Source organism: Megalops cyprinoides, chromosome 9 (assembly GCF_013368585.1).
Source record: "Megalops cyprinoides isolate fMegCyp1 chromosome 9, fMegCyp1.pri, whole genome shotgun sequence".
Taxonomy (NCBI): domain Eukaryota; kingdom Metazoa; phylum Chordata; class Actinopteri; order Elopiformes; family Megalopidae; genus Megalops; species Megalops cyprinoides.
In genome coordinates this window covers 35,205,790-35,229,101 of record NC_050591.1, presented here as the reverse complement: position 1 = coordinate 35,229,101, position 23,312 = coordinate 35,205,790, and the positions used below count along the sequence as shown (strand labels likewise).

The window sequence follows — 23,312 nt, the reverse complement described above, 5'->3', positions numbered from 1 at the left end:
TTAACTTTATGTGACAAACTATGCAAGTGTGTGTTAGTCTTCTTTATTCTGGCAAAACATGAGGAGTTCAGCAGTCAGTGGAATTTACAGAAGAAAAATGAAACTGTTGATTGATTTATTACTAAAAATGCAGTATTGTTTTACTGATTATAGAACCTATAATGCCTCCGTATTTTTTAGGCTAGGTTGAGCTGAAGTTGATAAGGTCACCATGTGATTCAGATCAGTGAGCATTGTGGCAGTTATGGTGTTCCTTTTAGTGTAGTCACATTTAAAGGGCTAGGAATGACCAATCACTGAAGGTGACAGCCTGCTGTTTAAAGGTACATTATATGTTTAAACTGTCCAGTCCTCAATAAAATCATAGCATGCATCCATAAATATAAGTCATATCTCAACTATGATAGTATAATTCGAATGCAAATGACATCTCTACAGCTATCTCCTTTGGTATCAACTGTCAATATGGATCAATCTACAGGAAAATAATACAAATACTAGTAGTAGTAACAAATTGTTCCTGTTCAAGATCTCTTTATACATCAGTAACAGACAGTATTGTTAGAAATGTAGGTGTCGATGGATGTGCTTAACAGCTTTCCAGCTACCCTGCATCCCTCCCAGCGATGTTTAAAAGGTGTGAAAGGCTGTATTGCCATACTTCAGAATATCTAACAAAATGAGCACCCAGCACTCTGGCTGAAATGGTTCTGGCTTCTCCCCACTCTGCTCTGCTGTGGAATAAGCTTACTGAGTGCAGACTGTTCTCTTCTCTTCATTTGAGCATCTTGTCCAGGTTGGCACAACCGTGAACACCTTAATAAGTCTCGTGGGGTTTGTGAGTTTACATTTACATTTATTCATTTGGCAGACGCTTTTATCCAAAGCGACTTACATAGGTTACAGTTCTTTACAATGTTATCCATTTATACAGCTGGATATTTACTGAGGCAATTGGGGGTTAAGTACCTCGCCCAAGGGTACAGCAGCAGTGTCCCAGCGGGGATCGAACCGGCAACCTTTCGGTTACGAGTCCTGCTCCTTAACCACTATGCTACACTGCCGCCCAGTTGGTGCTCTTATTCGTTTTCATTATTATTTTACTATATATTATTAACATCAACTCTTTAAAAACAGAACATGTATTATTACTGGGTTCTGTGATTCCCAGTGTATGCACAGTGATAATTCTTATGTTAAAGTCCATCAGTTGGTCAGGCCCCAGATCTCTGATGAATGACAATACCAGCCTGGTATCATTTGAAGTCCAGATATAGTTGCATGCCAAAAGAGTTTTGATATTAAAGTAGTTACAGTGAACCAGGTTTGTCATACTGACACCAGGAAAGAAGTCCATGTTAATGAAGAAGAGAAGGGATGATCATCATCCCACTTAAGCAATATAACTAACACCTTTTCTTTGATGTCACTATTTCATATGAAATGGACACTTTTTTCTTTTAAATATTACACATTGTGCATAAAAAGGCGCAGTAACACTGCAGGGTACAGAACTGGCAGAAGCACGGTCTCTCTCCCAGAGGAGTTGCTCCTGGCTGGAGGCTCCCGGCTTGTTGTAGGTTCCTGCTTTCAGAGAGGGGATGGAGGTGCAGGTGCGGAGGTGGCTGGGAGGACAGCCTGACGTCTTTGAGAGAGAGGAGAGAAACGAGGGCAGACGTGCCACACCGGTGCCCTGCCTGAAGCCTTCGCTCGTACGGGTGACATTCCTGCCCCCCCCCCTCTCCCCCTCCCCATCTCCCGACGACGCTGCCGAACCGAGCGCGCTCAGAGAGGTCCTGCTGCTGCACGTTGCCGTAGTGATTACAGCTCTCTCAAGGGCGCCGCGTACAGAAGCGGGGAGAACTCGTCGCGAACCGCGGGGCAGAGAGAGATGTGGAGTGCGCTGATAATTAGCGTGACATTTAAAATAAAGCACATAATTTACGTCTGATGAGCTTTTCTCTTTACGTTTCCATTGGTGTGGCCGTTGTGATTGTCATCTAATGCGAATTCGCAGCAGCTTTTGCTGAGGGATACTTCTCGCCAGCCCGGCATGGAGGGGAACATCGTGTTGCCTGCCTGCGGTACGGTGCATTACACCGGACTGTGAACGAGAGGCAGATGGTTGTCTCGTTAAGGTCACTGTTGTGAACCTCATTATGACGGGAAGGTTGACTGGTGTCCATGAGGTGCAGCACAGCGCAGATGTGTGCTGATTGTTTGATGTGCCCGTTCTTGGACGAACACCCTGTTGCTGTTCAAACGGATTGAAGCCCGGATGACTTAAAGTGTGACACCTTCAATATTTATTATCAGTGCATTTCTAACTGAGGTAGGGCTTTTGAAGCATGCTCCGTTCACATAGCACAACAAACACAATTAGCTCACCAGGCTAAAGACTCCCAGCTGAGAGAGATAATCACAGTTTTATAGTGCCTACAGGGGCTGATGTCGCTTTCTGTAATGGACAGTCAGACGCACTAATTCCTCTGGACTCCAGCATGCACCCACTCTGTTTGAGGTTGACTTTAAAAAAGGTTTCAGTTTAATCCGAGCCACATCCGGTACACACGGGAGACAGAGGCCTGGTCAGTCTTCCCACAACCATGCTCACACTTAACCTCGAACAACCAAAGTGAACATGTGACATGCAAACAGATTAGCTGTGCCACAGTGGGGGTGCTAACCCTTCAGCATACCACAGTGATCCCCAAACTCGCAGCGTGACAAAATACAGGAAGACAACATGTGCTTAACTGTATTACAGGTGAAGATAAACCCCAACCATGCTTGGACTTTACCATGAGGAGCATGGTAAGGTAAAATAAGATAAATAAGATGCGTAGAAAATCCTAAATCGTAGTGGTTAGACTGGTTTTGTCATGTCTTCCTCTTCCCCTGTCCTGACTCTGAGGCCTGCCTCTGTCACTTGGCCATTTTCACTGGTGTTGTTGACTGTCTTTATATGTTAAGAAATGCTTCTGAAATATTGATGGCTGCATCATGCACTATACATAGATGCAGCACTGAATTATTGACCAGCGTAAACTGGAGAAAACTAGAGCACTGGTTAAAACTAAAACAAAGTGCAGCCCCAAAAAGTTTGTATGTATTTAAATAATATTTTTTCAGAGTTAACCACCTTTGAAGACTTTCACAAAATAAGAAACAATGATTATCTTGAGATGTAAGCATGCTTTTTGACACGTCATGTGGGACAATAAGCATATAATTATGGTAAAATAAGGTAAAATAGAAAAATCCATGTATTAATTCAGTGCAAGAGCACACAAGACCACAACAAGAACTATTCTTCTTTTTTTTCTTCTCCTTTCTCTTCTTTTTCTTCTTCTTATTATTATTATTGTTATTATCATAATAATCATCAACATCATCACCATGGTGACATCAATGTAATAATCATAATCATAGCATTCAGATTTCATTTAACTGTTTTACCGCTTCTAAGCAAATTTCAACAGGTCACTCTTTTTGCCATATTAATTTCAGTAACTGTGAAACTAGTGATGATTTGTAAGAACAGAAAAGAATTTGATATTTAAATCAGTTACTCTAATTGAGGATGTGCCACTTCTGTCCTGACTTGTGACAGCAGATGGTTAAATCCACACAGAGAGTTAACCGTGATCTGGTTTTGGCAGGGAAATTGTTGGTCATTTCCATATAAAGGGTGTGAATTGGAAATGCTGGTCTCCCACAGGGTTAATTCAGGAGAGGCATATTGAGAACGGAGCGTGTAATAGCTGGTTTGGCTCTGGATGTGGAAACAGTCCACTAACTGATTGAAATCATTTATGATTGTCGCTCAGTGTTGCTGTGAGAGTCTGACATTGACGGAATGCCTCTGGCTTCTGTTTGTATTAATAAACCATGAAAGACTTGAACATTTTTCTTCTCTTCATCACTACTTCATTGCTGCTTGACATGGTAATTAACAAATTTGAGGGGTATTCCTACATGCTGAGTAACTCTGCATGATGTAGTAATATAACGTATCATGTGTTAATATGTTCATTTAGGCAAATATGTACACCTTGGTACATTGATGGCACTCATTTTACAGCAGATGTTAGGTTTGAACAGCCTTTCTAATAAAAATTGAATTATTAAGTAAGCGTACATTTTCACCCCTGCTTAAATGTTTCATTGCTCAGGTTTTGATGTAAGATCTTTTGCTATTCTGGCTAAACTGAACACAAAGTAGCTATTGTTCTCCTGGTTAGCCAGTACTCCCAGAGGTTTGCTAGAAATTTTGCTTACTCACCACTAGGGTGAGCCTTGGCAATTGGAGCAAGACAGTTCTGGCGTCTCTAGCAAGCCACAGTGCAATTTTTAGTAAATGATTCTAGCAAACTTTGAGAAATTTGATATAATCAGCTCCAATAATCAAAGACAAAGCTCTCAATACTTTGGTCACACAAAGACCAGATTTGTCTAAAAATATCTGTGTGGCTTTGATATTTAATGGTAGATTTTCATCATTTAAATACCTCTCATTCTCATTTGATTGCAGTTCCCTGTCTGGTAGAGCTCATTCAGAGGGACTAAACAGATAGCAGAACAATACCAAAACAAAGAGGCCCACGGGTCTGCTGTGTTTCGTTTCCGGAGCAGGAGAACACCCCTATTGACTACTTTGGGATTAACGTGTGTGGAAATCTACTTTTAACTTAAAACATTACTAGCCTGGACCATAAAAAAGGTCTCGGAGTTCAGCTGAGTACGCTGCAGTGAGCTAACGTGTGAGGTTTGCACCGAAGTCCCCTTAGATGAAGCTGAGAATCTGACGGCTTTGGGAGAAGAGGGAGAGGAAAAAAAAAACTCTTCATCAAATCCCAAAACAGGGCCAGCTGCTCACCATGTGAATTTGCATTGAAATGTGTCTCTGACGGTTGCTGAGGGATCACATGCACCGTAATGAGTTTTACAGCACAAATTCAATCAGCACAGTGGAAACATTGGACTGAGTATCCTGGCTTGACTAATGGGGTTTTGATATGTTGTGTGGATTCCACAGCATGGGCCTGGCTTTGCCAACAGCAGTGTGTACGTTTCCCTAACTCTTCCGCCGAGCTCTGTACTCATAATACACAACCGCACTCAAGTGCAAGTGCTCCAGACGAACCGAGGCGATGCTTTCTGAGTGATGATCCATCTTTTCATCTCTTTCATTTTGAATCTTTGTATCTTATTTGCCGTCTTGCTCCAGCTTATTTCCCGTCGATTGAACGCTTGTCTGAACTCCAGCGGTGCGTGAAGCTGGCCCGTCCGAGCGTCTGGCGGGGGGACGTGGAGAGGCCCCAGCTCCATTTCGGGAATGTCAGAACCTCTCGTTCCTGACAGACAGGCGCTCCGTCTGATGAGTGGGGGGGGGGAGCTGCTTCCTGATGGTAATTTCCTGCCCTGCGGGGGAGTTATGTAAGGATGCATCCCGCATTTGTCTGCACAGTTGAATCGACCCCCTGTTGCAAGCAGTTTTCAAAAACGGAACTCGAGGCTTGAAGTTGTTAACAGTGCAGTTAGTTCATCATGCAAGTTTTTTTTTTTCTTCAAGAAGAGAAGTTATACCTGCTTCTTAAATGTATCGTCAAAGCAGAGAGTGTTACTTTAAAAAACATAAATAAATGAACAAATGAAATAAATCAGACTGTAGGCTAAACTGAATCATATTCCCATTGATTGGTCCTCATCTTCAGTCTGAGAAATAGCAACAGAAAGGTTTAATGCACAGGAAATGAGTATAGCTATGTGATGAGAACTTGCTTAAAACATGGCAGAATTGGCTGACGCCTGAACTGGAAATCAGATATTAACAGATATTACGTATTAAAGCCTCTTTTATCAAAAAGTCCTACATTATACCATTCTGACACTCCCCTTCACTTCACCCATTCCTTTCCTTCCAGGAAGAGGGCTTTCATTGCAGATTGTGTTAACAAGCTGAATAATGTTCACATTTAAAGAACAGACATTTTATAGCCACTGTAACTACAACTAAAATCATGTTTCATGCATGCTGAGAAGAGCATTACATTATTGCTGCCCACAGCCATATGTGGCCTGAATAATTCTATTAGCAGTTAAAATGTAAAATGCTTGTGAAACGCTTGTACATGTCTTGAGTATAATTGCAATTGTATTAAACCCTACAATTGGTGCTGGAAGTGAGATAAACCTGAATTTGTGGGAAGTAATAAAACAATATGACCTCATGCAGGATAATAACAGCATCTGTTGATGCATGAACACATATCACACCTTGGCAGGGTCTGAGAATATGGGCTTCACAACCGAATGAGTTCAGAATGGCAGCTCTGCAGAGCTTACTTTACTGACTGAAGGTACTTGCAGCATTGATCCATGTTTGTGTGAAAGCACACGTATGAAACTGTAAGTAGCAGTGCTCGCCCTGAGACATACTGGAGTGTGTCGGTCTAAATTATCTGAGGACTGGGGACGTGGAAATGGAAAGATTGGACTGATAAAGCAGAGACACAGCTGTTCATGTGAGAGTCACTCTGCAACATTTCCATCCCTTTGAATGGACTCCTCGGGTTGCTTTGTGTTAAAATAAGACCAGCAGAAAGTGTTTGGGTGAGACACACTGCGTCAGTCCTTTAGAAATCAACCTTTAAAGGCCATTTGCTTTGTAGGTGATTTGTTCATCTGACTAAACATGCTGCCAAGGGTTTTTTTTTTTTGACAACCTGGGTTCATTTCAAGCTCTGTTAAGATATACAATATATATATAATTGTGAGCTATTGTCCTGAGAATTTCACAGTGACTGGCATTGCTGTAGGTGCACTTTACCTGACCTCCTGATATCTGCACCCGATCGTACACTATTACGACACAGCCTTTCATTGTTCATGGACAAAAAAGACAGGTGTTGGAGAGTTGGCATGGGCTGTTTGAAACCTGAGATGTGTTCTGGGACTGTTGGCTGACCAGACACCTTTCTGTCTATTGTGAATTCATTGCTTTTCACAGTTTTAGTTCCCCTAAGACAACAATTGATGCAGAATGTCTTTGTTGTTGAGGAAAACAATAATGAATGCTTTGGGGGCAGTCTCCCCCTGATGCACACTCAGTTTCCATGTTCCTACAGTAAATTCATGACAAACTTTTTAATTTACAGCATGAACACAAACACAGTATCCTCTCATCTTTCATAAAAGAAAAGATCATGCTGTATGGTGTTGTTAGAATGCACTGTTTTAAGTAGGTCTGCATAAGAGTGTCTACCAAATGTAAATGTACGAAATGTCCAGTACAAGAAAACAGTGCTTTTCTCATTGCTGTACAACCAACATTTGAATTCTAAACACTGCTCTATAGACAGAGCTACAGGGAGATCGTGTCTTCTGGGGTCAGTGTGGGTGATGCTGAAGCTTTACATTTTAGCCTGTCCTCATTCTGAATGTTTTTATTCTGTAATACAGGAGCTGCATAAAGACGAGCAGCGGTGCTTAGGCCAGGTCTATTGCCCTGACAGGTGTGCTGGGGCCAGGCTTGCATCTGAAAGGATCAGGTCATAACCAGTTTCATCTGCTAGTGCCCAGCTGCCCTTCAACTCTGCGTGTATCAGAGGGAGCAGTCGTGTAAGTGCAGATCGGCCACGAAAGGCCTTGCGGTTATCAGAAAATAGCCACACGACGGGGGTGGTGTGGAGGCCCTGAGGCTGGGGCCGAGGTCAGAGCCGGTCAGAGCTGGCGGCCAACATGTCCCTGTTATGTGACTATGCACTATAATCTCATTCTGGGTGACAGCTCTCATGGTCGTATGAGATGAGTTTCTATTCTGTTCCTAGTACACAAGCAGTGGGCAGCCTCTCATGTAACAGGAGTGCTTTTTAACAAGAAAACAACAGCAGGGAGTGGTTTGTTTCCATGGTTGTCAAGCCAGCCTGTGTGAACCAGGCATGAGCACGTCAGCTACAGCATCCCCAGTGTCACATAACAAGCGCTCTACTGTTTGAGAGGCTAGTTGAGTGTAAATTCATTCATGCACATTGTGTCTTGGGCAGCAAGGTGTGTGTTAAATTCGGTCCTGATTTGGTGTGAGAACCCGCCACTCCTCACCCTTCTCTCTTTCTCCAGCTTGTTTCTTGACACAACTGGACGTCTCTGGTGCGTTCTGCCGGCTCTTGCTTGGTCACATGAACAAGTGCATGCTGGATCTGGTGAGAACTAAGTGAGAGGGGGCTGGACAGAGGGCAGAAGTGGCCAGTCATAAGTGACCCATTCTCTGTGTTGATAAAGCTCACAAGTTTTAGACATTTTAGATCTTAAATTTATACGTGAGAAAGAACAACAGAATATAGAAACAAACCTAAACTAAACCAAACCCAAAAAGGAAACCAAAATGAACACTAAGTACTAGTCATACAGTAGGATTCAGTGCAGATCAGTCCCGAGTAATTAGATGAAGACCCCTCTAAATGCGTGCCAAAAAAGCAAATCTTTTTTCCTTCCTTTCATCTTCAGAATTGACATGTTTATTCTCACGGTAAGGGTGTAGAGTTAATGTGCTTCAAATCAGTTTGACCACACTAATGAATTTCTACTGCTTTGTGGCCTAGCCGGCTCAATCTTTTACACCGTTTTCGTTTACTTTTACCAAGCACTTTCGCTCGCGCCGTTGAATCCATTAACGCAATTATCAGCCGTGCGCTGTAAGCTGGTAGTGTCTCGGTGGCTGGCATCGATCTCTCCCGAGCGGTAATCCGCCTCTGTCCCGCAACACTCGCCTTTTGTGCCCCGCACGGCAACTGAATGCTAATGCGGCGGGGTGAGAATCGGATGCAAGCAGGCCAGCCCTGTCCCCCTGTCCCCAGGGAACCGAGAGTGACATGTTTGTTTGTGCCGCCCTCCCTCCCTCCCTCACTGTGCGCTTGTTAAAAGGTCTGAAAGGCAATTCAGAGGCAGCGACTGGTCAGAACACTCTGGCTTTGTCCATGGTTTCAGGGGCCTTTTTTTTTTTTTTTTTTTTTTTTTTAGTTGCTGCAGCGTGATCATTAGCTTGTGTGAAATATCGCCCCTTTCCCAAAAGCTAATTGGCCTACGGACGAGGGCGCCCGCTCTTTAATTATAAACTTTGTTAACTGCCATGGCCCTTTCAATAATTAGAACAGGTTCACTTAAGTCTAACAGCACCAGCACGGGGATATTGGCAAATATCTTTGAAGTAGTTCCAGGATTACAGACAGTGCTTATGTGTGGAGGGGCGTAGGAAGATTGCATTCGATCTCTGCCAAAATGAAGGGACCGATAACACTCCTCTACAGTACGGTTTGCCACATGGTGTAAGAGCAGGCACACACATATGTTTCTCCTCTCACTCACGGTTAACTCCCAGTCAAACCTTAATCTGGCACCAGCATGAATGGTGTTACTATGACATACAGACCTCACGCCTGGAAAGAAAACCCGTCTCCACGGTGAACAATAGGTGTAAAAGAGAAGCTCTCAGAGGATGGTAATCACAGGTTGCTGGTGCTCTGGCTATAGGTGGTTATAGGGTTACATGCTGTAAAGTACAAGTGCTGTATTAGCTGAGCTGAGCGCTTGCCAGATCAGTCGGACCGGTTCTTTCGGAGATGATGATGGCATGTGATCGGCCCAGATGCAGCACAGAGGAAGCGGTGCCCATGTTGTCTAATCAGCGGCACCATCTGTCCCGCGCTGCGGAGCGACGAGGCCACCGGGGTGTGCCCTGATTCTGTCAGGCAGGTGTGGCTGCTGCCCCCTGCTGGGCGGAGGAGTGAGAGACAGGTGCGCCGGTGGCCGCCCGGTGTGCTGTGTGCTCGGAGACACGGAGAGACAATCTATTCCACTCTGATTGATTCGGGGCGATGGAGAGAGCTGCACCCCCGCCTCCAGGCACGAATCTCATTCAGTTTGTGAATTAAAAAAAAGAACTCTTCTGTTTAATAGGCCTTGCGGGAAAGCATTTTTTTTCAGTTGTTTACTCATTTAACAGATGCTGTAGGGCTGTTTATTGAGAGGGTACATGTTAAAGCCAGGGAACGAGTTTTGGTTGGACTTGCTGTAAGGAACATTCATAAATCAACATTGTCTGGGACCTTGGCTTTATGTGTTCTGGGTGCGCCCCATCAAACACCTTCCATGAGGTTTGCTTTTAGAATCAACAGTGAGCTGTAAGAACAGGTGTACGCCACACTGTCCTTTTTTAGTTCTGGAGCCCTTATGTTCACAAAATAACCCACAATTGCCTACTTTTAAAAAACAAATGGTAGTCAGTTACCAGCTAATAGGTTCATAATTCCATTTATTACTCCAAAAATTAGAGAAGTGAAAGCATAAAAATTAAGCAATTACAGCTTCTTGCTATTCAGTTCATCTGTTTTAAAAAGCATTTTAAACAACGATTCGACAGCCCAAGTGAAATATGCACTTACTGACTAGCGCTGTCAAGTGGGCACATTTGCTTTGAACAGATTTGTATTCACAGCCATTTTAATATTAAAAATGTGTGCCAAAGGGCTCCGGAGTGGCTCAGTAGGTTAAAGTACTCTTTTTAAGGGCAGGGTGGGCTCCCATATACAGTAATAAGGTTACATTATAGTTAACGTGGTCGGCACAGCACAGATGTTTGCACATGCTAATCTCTGTCTCTCTCCTTTTTAGGCAAGTCCTGCCCCAATAATTGTCAATGCAGAGACACTGGACTCAGTACCATACGTAAGTATGAAGGAATCTTCTAATTATTGCTCTCAGTTTATTTAAAATAAATCCAGCATGCTTTACCACTGCCTGTTTGAGGACTTCAACCTCCTCTTAGAATGGACTTTCTGTGGGCTAAGGGAGAAGATATGAATATAATTCCCATCATGCACCTGGACCTTTGACCAACTTCCAAATGTAAAATCACATTGAACCATGTTCAGCAGAGTAAAAAGAACAATGTCTTGCAGGTTTAACTTGACTGAATATAAATAACTTGGCCCTGAACTGATTGTGTTCTTCTAGTGCTAGTCCTAGTGCTTCTTATATCACTTAGAATTATTTGTATTCAGTAAAGTTACAGTTATAGATTTGCCTGCGTATTGCTATGATGATGGCAGTTATTAAATTATCCCTAAAATGTGTAAAAATTGAAAAATCTGAAGGCATAGTGTATTAATCTCAGGGCAATGTGCCATTCCCATTCAAAACCAAAGCACACAGCTTTACAGACAAGGTATTACGTAGAATGAAATCCATTTCGAAGGGAATGAGTAAGATTAACCTAGACATGATAGTTAATCATTGATAGACAACACAGCATTTAAATAAAAAGACTTCAATAATGGAATGAAATTTCTCAAAAGTTGGGTTTAGAATTGCATCAGAACCCCTCTGCTTTTCATTCATTATAGATGACTAAATGACTCTTTGGTGTTTAAACTGAGGTGAACACATTCTCCTCGAGCACTGCAGCCTGCAGTCTGCTGAGAGGAGAAAATGGAGGTTCTCTAATGGACTCTTAAAGCAACAGGGCAGAGCACCGAGGAGGGCCAATAAATCAGAGACAAGCACGGCTATCGCCGGCAAACATCCGCTGCTCTCCCGATCCATTAATTAACCTGCGTATGAAAAGATACCACAAAAAGAAGATCCGCTTAGCTCCTGGATTTTTAAACTAGATAAAGACTCTCTTACACACGTGCCAATGTAATGCTGGATATTAAACTCTCAATGTGATTACTTGGTGCAAGCTGGTTAAGCTGTAGTTTGCAGTGTACTGCCTGTACATGTTGCATGATCATTCAAAAAAGAAAAAAAAAAGATAAAAAACAGGCATGGAAAGCGTAGAAAATCACTCATATTAGGTGAAATGGATTCAGTTTAATCTGAAGGTTGTTCTTGTTGAACAGATAATTACATATATCAGTGTAGGTTCTATTTATAAAAGTACATCTGAATCACTACCTTTTGCCCTTGATACGACCTGTAAATTGCTGGAGTTTCTCTGTGAATCATACACTCATTGTGTGATTTTTTTCTTGACTGTTTCTCAGCTTGGCCAAACAGTGGAGCGCATACCATCAGGAAAATCACTGTTCTGAGTAATTTAAACAGCTTTGTTAACGACTGACGATTCAACCCCTGTTAAATGCTGTGATAAATTTGTGATTATTTCCATCTCAGAAAGAAGTCTTGAAAAGGAGGAGATTTGAAAAGCTTGCACTCTACAATGTCTGGCATACCCCAGTACTACCGTAGTACTACCGAGGCTTATTCAGAGGAATAAAAAGATTGCTCTGATGGCCTCTTTGTGCTTTTCTATCATTTATCAGAAATTATTTTTGCCAATAAGGCCAGAAGATACCTGACCAATTCCGTGAGTGTTGCATTAAATAGAGTAGGTAGGGATATCCCCCTATCAGGAGCACTGACAGAGCAGTCTGGTGCTCAAATGACATGCTGAACAGCAGCTACACGCATTAATTAGAGGGCCCACACATGTTTTACTCAGTACTTACGCCATGTATGCCCTCATACAATGTGCTTCCACCACTGTACTTTCAACAACTCTACGCTTGTCCCAACAGAAGAGTTTGACCTTCAGGTGATCAGGGTTCCATTTTTAGGGAGATACCTTTTTATGAAGGAAACTAAGGAAATTTGCAAGCTCACTACAGGCTCACTACCAGAGGCCTGATGTCCCTACTTGTTTAGGGCCTGAATGTGTTTCCCAGATTGGCACTATTATTCAGGGAATCTAGAGAAACATAACATTCATGTAAGATGCATTTTGTGCGTGTGTATGTTGGCACTTTTAAGAAGTTTGAAATGAAAATACGGAGCCACAGTATAATTACTGCACATACATACACAGATCCAAATAAAATACATAAGCACCAAAATACAGTGCATTAAAAATGTTCTCATGCAGATCACAGTACTTTACCAGGACTAATCTGTCAGATTCCTTCTTTCGAACAGAAAGCTCCCTCCTTAAACTAAAGTGTAGCCTTTTAAGAGTACGCAGTTTTTAACACACTGTGTCATTCTAACTCATTCGGTACAGTACTGGTGCACACCAGCAGGTAGGCGGTTTGGAGTGATGGGCACAGTAGGGGCCGTACAGTGCTCACCTGGCTTACTGCAGTGCAGAAACGTGCCCGACACTGACAGATGAGTCAGTGTGACAGTTGAGCTGGTGGTAGCGTGTGGCTGAGGGCCGTGATGGAGGAGAAGAACACAGACGTGAACTGTTCTGATTGTGTTCCAAAAAAAAAAAAAAAAACGTAATGTCTCCTGACGCGTCAGACAAGGTGCATCACACCCGCAGCATTAGGTCTTATCGACTTGGAAAAAAGGGAGGGAAAATGCCACTCTGCATGAACAACTGATCCAGGACTTTGGAGCGTTCGTAAAGACACGCCCCTAAGCTCTGGGGGGGTGACAGGCCAAACCTTCACGTCTCCCCTCGTTAAGACCGAGGGGTGCCCTTTCTCATCTCCGTGTCTCACACTGGTGTCCTAGATACTTCACACTGACACACACCGGCTCAGAAACACATCCTCTGTTCGAACAGACTAACTGACATCGCACACACTGGCTGGGCAGTGGCCACAGTGAAGCGGGAATCAGTCCTGCGTGTGGTTATGACCATATGCAGGCTTCTTAATTGGAAATATCTCCTTTTAACGTGAAACTCTGTGCTGAGTGGTAATATGCAGTAACCTGTTCTGATAGCCCTGGTCTACTGGACAGTCCTCTTCTGACAGAAGCACAACACCTGAATATCACCCATCATTCTTAACCAGGAGGGTCAATGAATAAGTCCAACACAAATGAGAAACATGTCATGGCAATCAGACTGTAACTTCATGTCATATCATGTTATTGATATGTATTCATATTCGACATTCAGCTTTAAAAACAACAGCTGTCACAGTGAAACCTCCAGCCGATGTTGAAGTTCTAACATCTCATTTCCATCTCATTGCTGGTGTGTGTACAGCACTTATTTCACTCTGGTTTACCTCAGAGGTCTGTCTGCTGGGTCATGTTGTTTGTCTCTTCTATGGGAAAATTTAACATGATTGGATTCCATGGCTGCTAAATTAACATTCATTGCATTCATCACTGAATGCATTTTGCCTCCTCTGCTCACGCAAATCATCAGATGGTACCTGTACTCTGTGAGTGATGACCTGTGCTGGCGTTTAGCCCCAGTTTTTGTGGGGGTACAGTTATAGAAAATAGCCTTTTAATTATACATAGATGAAGAAATGCATTAGAAAGTGGATGCTTGTTTCAGAGCATCAGCTGATATGTTTAGTCCCGGTTTGTCCTGGTAAGTCTGAACAATATTACAGGAAGTCAGAGACATTTGCAGTAAATAACTAGAAGGCCTCTGCTTTGAACTCTCTCTTGTAAAGAAAGCAATTGTTCTGCCCTGTCAGACTGTTGTCTATAGCCCTCTCAGTAACCAAACCACTGCTGGCTGTCATAACAGGAAGCTGAGAGACAAAACAAACAGTACAATACCATGACTCACCACAGTGCCAGCTAACTACAGTAGGCTATTAATGGTGTGGCTGTTTTTTTAGAACACGCACAAAACACAAGAGGGTCAGCACTCTGCTGTCTTTGCATAATAAATTTGCCTCGCTGATACCCTCATTGTGGGCGACTTTGCTAGTGTGGCTCACTGTTTTAAAAACATCTGTTTACACTGCTGGATATGGACTGAAACAATTCAGGTTTATTGCCTTGATGAGGTTTACCACAGCAGTGTTCCATCTGAGCTTCAAACCAGCAACCCACTGGCATGTTTCGTAACCAGTACACCAATCAGATGCCTGGGTGCTGTCTGCAAGCAAAACTCTGTACTATAAGGAATGTTCATTCTTTTAAATACATGATTTAGCAAACACACAAGTGCACCAATGATGTGGGGAAACCCAGAAACAAATATTACTATTTTTTAAAAGATATACTTTATATTTTCTATTTTTTATCCCTTCAGATTAACTAAAGAGTGTTCTGCAGTCCACATGCTCTTGCTTTGTTCTGCTGCATAAAAAGATGAAAAATAACAGATTACCCTTGTAATGAACCCTCTTCACAATACATCATCCACCCAAAGGACCATGACAATAATCATTCAATGACAAGCTGTGGTCTATTAGGAAGGAATACGTGGATGCTGTTGAGACCATAGTTTGTCATATCAATAATTACACAATATTTTTTTTCTTTTACACAATGTAAGTGCCTTGTTTGTCAGCAGATAAAAAGTAGCATTGAATACAATAACCATTGAACTTTAATGCAACCTTTGTTTAATCAATGGACATTCTGAAAAATAGAATAGATTTGAATAGAACAGAGTCTTGCAGGTAAATTAACTTGTCAACCAAGGTAGGGGTGTACATCCAGGCATTACAAAAGCAGAAAACAGGCTAAAACTACTAAAGACAAAAATACATTTCAAGGCTTTATTTTCTGTTTTAAAACCTGCTAAAACTACGAGCTCTTAAGATATTTTTTGTTTCCCTACGTTTCAGATAGCAGAGGTTGGAAAGCTTCATGTGCTATAGTGGGAATCAGTATGCTAGTCAAGCCAACTCCAAGTTCCCTCCCGTGTTTCCAGAATGTCAGGTCATATCACAAAGTTCTTCAAGCCTTTATCTTGTAATTGAAAAAAATGCTATATACTGCAGGGAACTGGAGCAGGTCACACTATGATCCTCTTAGTGCAGGGGTACGGAGAAATAAAAATAAATTCAGCCAACCCTACCTGTGGTTGTCAGGGTGACGGTATGTGTCATTCCTTCGCTTATCAGAGCTTAGCTGTAGTCGAGGGGGTCTTTTTTAAAAAGAGTCACAGGGTGGTTGTGACATCATTTTTCCCTGCTGAGAGCAGGGGATAAAGCTGTCATTATAACTGCAGTGAGAGGTTTCGCTAGCATTTGTTTGATTATTGTACATTCAGCGGGAAGTGTGTAAATCTGTCAGAAGGCTTTACCACTGTTCTTTACTGTAAATCCAAATCCAGTGTTAAAGCCCTTAAAGTGTAGTACAGAATGCTTGGTCCTAAGGTGTGTGTGTGTGTGTGTGTGTGTGTGTGTGTGTGTGTGACCTAACTCCAGTAGGTCTACCTGTAAATGACAGACTAGGAAACAGTTCTGCTTGTGAGGTGAATTACACAGCAGTGAAAAACAAAACACAGTGTTTTAAATTGCCCCCGTGCCAGTGTAGAAATAATGTAATAATGTGTAATGAAGTACATATAATTGGAACCAGTATTTGACATTATCCAGAAATGAGGCTTGTAAAGTATGGGATAATTTACACAAAGGTATCCTCATTGAATCAGTTCTGACAAAACTTCTGATAAACCCAGTCCAGATGCAGTGGCCACAGGCACTTTACCTTTGCATTGGCCTGTATGGTTTTGAATGAATGTTCACTGTAGTATTGATTGGCTTTGTTTTCTCTCCGTTAAGTGAAGGAGATGTGTTTTAAAACAGTAATCCAATTTAGTCTGGATTACAGCCTAAAATAAGTAGCCACAATGGTTTGTGCTATACTGTGTGTACTTGTAGACACCTCTCCCAATTTCCATTATATGATGACAAACACAGAGTATTCAGAGATAATCAGAAACATTTTTAAACCTCTCTAGCTTGTTAATATTTGGTTTGACGAAAATGTAAAAGACTCCAGCAGTCTTTCTTTGCATATGTGAGGTAAGATATGTTAAAAATACAGACAGATATAAGGTCACTTTTAGTGCTTTTCAAAAAAAAAAAACAAAGTGACTAAAGTTGTTTTTGAAGACAGTGATGCAAATCTGTTTATTTTTATAATGCAGCATATGGTGTGCCAAATCTCTTGGTTCAGGTCGTGCTCAGAGGTATGATTAGGCAGTCCACAAACAGTAGGACACTTATTTGACCCGCACCAGGTCCATCACGGATTCCGTTCCCCAATCTGGAGTTACTGACTATGTAACTGACTGTAGCAGACAGTAGGTTGATAGAGATATTTCCAGCATGGTGTAAAAAGGACTTCCCTTGCCCCATCTTTGCCAGATAATAGAGATTGTAGCCCATTCATTAAAATTCCTGTATCATTACTCGTGGCTATTCTGTCTCCAATACTGCAAGCAGGAGTTGGCCCTTGTTTAAGTATGCATTAAATGCATTCGTCATTCAGTTAAGCAATTTTGCTGATCTCGAGAATGTGAGAACACACAAGCACACTAATAACAAAACATGGTTATAAAAGTTAATTAATGAATGAGGCTTGGATTCAGTCACAGAGCATTACCGTCTCTGCATAATTTTCTGCAATTAAACAATTAATACTGGCTCAAATGCATTAGTAAGATGTACAATAAACAACAGAATAGGATGTTTGAAAGGTAGCTGTGGCAAAAGCCTAATATAATGGAATGATGAAAGAAATTTTCTTTTGTCTGCCATTAACATTGGTCATGTGATGAGTTGTGTCATACGTAACCAATATCCTTATTTACATTTATTCTGTGATAATTACTCTGCTAGGTGCCTCAAAACATGTCTTTCATTTCCATTTTTTCAGGTGAATGGGACAGAAATTGAATATGAATTTGAAGAAATTACACTGGAACGGGTGAGTGGGAAGAAGTCGGTTCACGGGTGCTCGAATGTGTCGTGAGCTGAACCCTGGGCATCATTACTTTAAGGTGTGGCAGTACTTTCGTTTATGCCCTGCTCAATACTATCAAACAATGCTGCCGATAAACAAGTGCGGAATAACAAGTACAGGACAAGGGCTTTTTTTGTTCCGTAATTGTGTGCAGTGTCTTTATAGAGAGCCTGGCTGTGAAGCCCTCTTTGTCTCATTGGGCCCACGTGGCCAGTATTCTGCTGTGACACAGCTGGCTCGATACAGGGGGCTACTTTTCATTACCACTTGCCAGCGGACAGCAGCGGATGATGACACGGTATTAAAACCGCGCGACCTTCGACCCTGCGCGGCTCCGCTTCATTCGAGAGCCCTTTAGCAAGCACAACGCCCCCGGGGGAGGAAGAAAGGGACAGACATTACCACATGTTACTGAACAAGCGATCAATACCCTCCCAGAAACACAAGCTTGCTCGGCTCAGCAATCTCTGCGGAAAAAAAACATCAATACTGGATTCATGCAATATTTATGTCATTATTATCCTATATAGCAAAATCGCAGCGTCGTTCATTGAGTTTGACTCAATTTTGAACTCAGTTTTGATGTTTTGCTGTGTCATTCAGCAACATGTTTTTTGTTGCAAACCCAAAGTACAAGCACGCGTCTCTGTGATTGCTGCTGATGCCGTAGGGTTGCAAATCAGAGGACTAAATTCCTCTTCAGGGATGAGTAATAAAAACGCACGACTCTTCTACTGCATATCTGAGCCGCGGCCTACATTTATTTCCATATCGATCCCTTCCTGGATTTACAAAGAGATTAAACCATGGGAAGAAGGAAAAAAAGTCCTCCATTCTCCATTTACAGCCAATTGATCTGTTCAGCCAATCTATCTGTACGTTGCCTCTAACTGTACATAGCATAAGCCCAACTGCAAATGTTTACTGGGAGCAGTGTTTTATGGGTAGAGTCAGACAAGTCAGCACTGCACACAGAAGCGCACAAGATAAGCGCTGATAAGCGGCTTACCAGACTCCCAATGACATATTGACAGACCGTTGACCGTTAAAATAGGATACACACTGATGGGAGCAAATGAAAGCCGGCAGAAGCTGTGATTTATAGTACAGTATGGTGGAGCTCAGAGATTCAGACTCATTACCTTGCCCTCTGGGCCGAGGGGAGTGATAAGGCCTTCATGAGGTTACACGCAGCAGCAGTCAGATTCTGATGCTGGGAGTCAGTCCCGAACCCAATAGTTCTACACTCTGCCGGGGCCAATTTGATCTTAGAAAGCTTGTCTCTTCTACAAGTGTTAGGCTGAAAAGAGTAATAGTGCAAATATCAACCACCCTGAATATCTCTGTGAACAAGATTCATCCATGGTTATCTGCGGAGTGGTGTTATAAAAGTGTATCTATGCTATTGTACATCACTGTACAGCATTGTAACTCAGTTCAGTTTTTAATTCAGACAGAACTTGGCTCTAAACAGCAGTTGGACCTTAGCTAAGATTTCAAATTAACAGCAGCATGTGAAGATAAATGTGTATGAGCGCATAACAATTGCACATAACATACATTTAATCAAGAGCCAACATTTATCCTGTGAAATATGTTGAAGGGACATACTGAAGAAACTTTATCACACTGTGGACATCAAAGGGTCTACATAGTGCTAATTAACTGGTCATGCTTTATATTTTGTCCTACCCTCTCTCCTCTGAAGTTGATTGCTGCTCCCCTCATCTGTAAAGACATGGGCTGTTTCAAAATCATAAGAATAAGGTGCTGAATTCCAAATCCAGACATTTTACGTTCGCATTTTTTTTTTTCATTTGGCAGACACTCTTCTGCAGATTTTCCCATCCGTGGAATGATTTGTGCAGGAGAAATAGTTAGCATACTTGTATCCATGTATCTTTGCTGCAGTATTATTTTATAGCCACGCCCTCTTACACACAGGCACAACATCCTTACAATGTTTCTTATGACATTTTCAGAGCGTGAAAACAATGTAAAAGTGTAAAAACTATATAAATGTTACATTCAGTGTTAGATTCTACATGGTATCTGCCTTTTGTTTGTGTTTAAATGTGTGAAATAGTTAAACTGTCTTTTAGTAATTTTTACAGCTTTTTTTGTTTGACTGAAAATCAGCATGTATGAATTGGCCATTTTCCCACTTATCGCTTTTATTAAAAGGTACAGGCACGTGTACTGACACATGTTTGGTTTCCAGGGTAACTCAGGTCTGGGGTTCAGCATAGCGGGAGGAACAGATAACCCCCACATTGGGGACGATCCCGGCATCTTCATCACCAAGATCATCCCAGGTGGAGCCGCTGCGGAGGACGGCCGACTCAGGTCTGTCGATCTCCAGCTGTCATTGGTCTGTCCGATCTCCGGCTGTGATTGGTCTGTCCGATCTCCGGCTGTGATCGGTATTGGTTTGTCTGGCCCTTTGAGTCACCGGAATGTTCCCTCCCATCCTGCAAACACTCAAATTTCCAAGAGATGGCTACCGTTGCCATGGTTTTTCCTCGTGGTTTCAGAGTACCAACCTTTTCTGCCACAGTCAGGAGTGTGAAAGACCGCGTGTCAGGTCTTTCACTTGTCATAATGAGCTCTGTTTCCAAGACTAAAACATGGACCATTGGCCTAAATTAATTAACTAACTAATTAATTTGGTGAATTTAAAATATACAGCAACACATGGATTAAGAGAAAAAAAAAACTCTCAGCAAAGTTCAATGAACTTGGCTTGTCCGCTCTGAATAGAGCCAACTAAATATAGCCATAGTGTGATCTTGAGCAAAGCCTATCAAGGTTGCAATGAGACAATACAATAATTCACCTTACCAGGAAACAACATAGGTGACATTAACAAAACAGAAGCCCAGGGATGTCTTGCTGTGTATTTATTGAAGGCTTACGTAGTTCCCTGGTCAAACAGTGTGCAGGGATGACGCTGGTGTTCTGTATGTGCTTCGATGTCATTCCCTGAGCAGCATGTGTCCTTGAAACACACTGTAAATGTCAGTGTGGGATTGATGATCACGAGTTCATTAGAGATTGGCTGTATTCTTTTTCCCTCTGAAAGCTGGTCGATGCTGGGTTAGAAAGGCGGCCTCTAAAACTGTACCCATGTTAAAGGGGTTAAACTGCATTTTGAGCACAACTACACACCTTTTCTGCTCCCCATCCCAACACCATGCCCTTGGTAAACCTTGGAGAGATAGAGAGAGGGGTACAGGACAAGTCATTCGTGTTGTATGATTTATTCAGGGCAAGTTTACCCGAGACAGAGAGTAGAGTATTGTCTGTACTGTTTCACTGTAGCTTGCATTGCCTTTGGCATTTTACAATTGGTAGAAACCCCTTCGTTTCAGCCTAGTTTGAAGGTGATGTACGATCAATGCACACTCATAACATTTTCATACAAGAACCATACAGTTCTAAAGCCGTAGGGTTACCCATAACTCTCCTTTAAGTAGAAAGAGAATGGCTGGAGATGCTGCTTTTTACAGTATGTATTTTCTTGGCTGATGCCTTCATCCAGGTCATCTGGAGTAGTTTATCTTCACACATTTATGGCTGTATATAGCTGGATTTATTCTGAAGCAATCCAGGTGAAGTACTCTGCTCAGGGGGAGATTAGGGGTGGGCTGACTTTATGCATACAAAGGAGTATGTGGTTTATGGTTATAGAGAATACTTTGTCCTCTGTCTTCTGTCTTTTCTTAGAAAACGTTTCAGACTTTTAAGATTTTAAGATTTTTGGGTACACAGTATTTGGAATCTATGGGCTACACCTGACCTGCGTATACCCCCCCCCCCCCCCCCCCGCCCCCCACCCCCACAGGGTGAACGACTGCATCCTGCGTGTGAATGACGCGGACGTCTCCGAGGTGTCCCACAGCCGTGCGGTGGAGGCACTGAAGGTGGCCGGCTCCATCGTGCAGCTCTACGTGCGACGGAGGAGACCCATGCTGGAGACCGTCATCGAAATCAAGCTCATTAAGGGCCCCAAAGGTGCGGCCGGCCGTTCCGTACCGAGCTGAGCCCGAGCCGAGCTTGTCTCACTGCTGTTAGTGTCAGCGATGCGAACAGGAGTGACTGGCACCGCTATCAGCAGGGGCAACAGTTTTGCAGAGTATTTCCACGCAGGCTTATGAATAATGCAAAGAGGTTAACGCTGACAGGTCTGTACAGATTACACATGGAGATCCTTAGATGCCGATCTTGATTTTGGTGAACATGACCCATCAACACTAGCAGTAAACTAACATTAAGAAAAACCAGTCTTGTCTGTTTTTTTTTTTTTAAGTTAAGCAAATGTAGTGCACAATTTGAGGAGGAAACAATGGTCAAGGCAGAAAGATTCAGAAAAAAAGCTGGGTTCACGAAGACCAGTCATTGCTCACCACACTCTAAACGCTTGGCTGACATTTACAACACAGGGATCTCTAATGGAGGACTGAAAGGCCTTTTTAAGAGGAGACCCTCGCTTATTTCTTCTCCAAGTGATTCCATGTCAGCAAGAACTCTCATCGCTCAATAACTCCCCAGTTCCATCTCGCCCTCTCAGACTCAGAGTGCTTCTAATTGAATTTAAGCAAAATGCCTCAGTGACCTTTTCCACTTTTTGTGTTTAAGCTGCAACTCTGTTGACATGAACACTCGAGGATGCTACAACCTCTTACTGTCATCTTTACCTAGTTTTGAAAAGTGACTTCCCTTCCCAGAGTCTGCTTCATACTTGTCTGTGAGATGTTTCTCTTTTTTTAACAAAAAGAAATCAAATATATACATATATCTATGCAATCTGTACAGATCTATACAAAATATGTATAGTTCTGTAAAGATCTATGCAAAATGTTTCATACTAACTTACTTGTTTTCCTTCGAAACAAATTTGAAAATGTCTGGGAAAATCGATTTGCAGTAATCAGATGTATGCTCCATTATGCAAGAGCTTTTACTGTATTGCTCATTTCTGAGTTGTTGCAATAGTGCAGTTTCTCTGGAACAGGGTAATTAGATTTTTTGGTTTTCTTCTATTCTGAAGAGCCACTTCTTGGTTTCCTTGAATTACTGCGCTTTCTCAGTATTGCCCATTGTCCCCCATGGAGCTTCAGGGACTGTAGAGCATCATGTTTTATTTATAATATATATAAAGCACCCTTTTCTCCTCCAGAGCATTTCTGTTAAAAACTGTAGTCACACTGAATACCAAACCACAAAAACCTACATACAAGACACAAATGATGGCCATTGGCTTTTCAGGAAATGGACAAATGGCAGTTGTGTGAGGGAAAAAAAAAAAAAAAAGAAAAACAACATTCATTCTTTAGATTGAATTCTGTTCAGATAAACTAAATTGCACCCTGTAAACCCAAGTGAAGCAGCAGAAGGAACATTCAGTGCTCCTTCCATTTGTTCAAAAAATAAGAAACTAATCCACAGCATGGTACAATTTATGTTACGTCACGCACACACAACACAATCGCCTTCGCTGTTGAGCTTTAATTCAGTTGCAGGACGCTGGCTGACGCTTTTCAGGAATGGTTGATATCAGTGTGCCAGGCTTTGTAGGTGTTTCGGGTGTGGAGATATCAATGCCAATTTGGGCGTCTCTCCATCTCTCTCTCTCT

At 42.2% G+C, this 23,312-nt stretch overlaps 1 protein-coding gene across 2 annotated transcripts in view; it reads left to right on the top strand.

Moving 5' to 3' along the window:
* The window catches only part of LOC118782697 (disks large homolog 2-like), a 98,665-nt gene that overhangs the window by 26,737 nt on the left and 48,616 nt on the right, over positions 1 to 23,312 (top strand). For both annotated transcript variants that reach the window (XM_036536172.1, XM_036536171.1), the window contains exons 2-5: positions 10,672 to 10,725; positions 17,590 to 17,640; positions 19,898 to 20,022; positions 21,521 to 21,690. In XM_036536172.1, the coding sequence (XP_036392065.1) occupies positions 10,672 to 10,725; positions 17,590 to 17,640; positions 19,898 to 20,022; positions 21,521 to 21,690 (400 nt within the window). The remainder of the gene's footprint in view (positions 1 to 10,671; positions 10,726 to 17,589; positions 17,641 to 19,897; positions 20,023 to 21,520; positions 21,691 to 23,312) is intronic.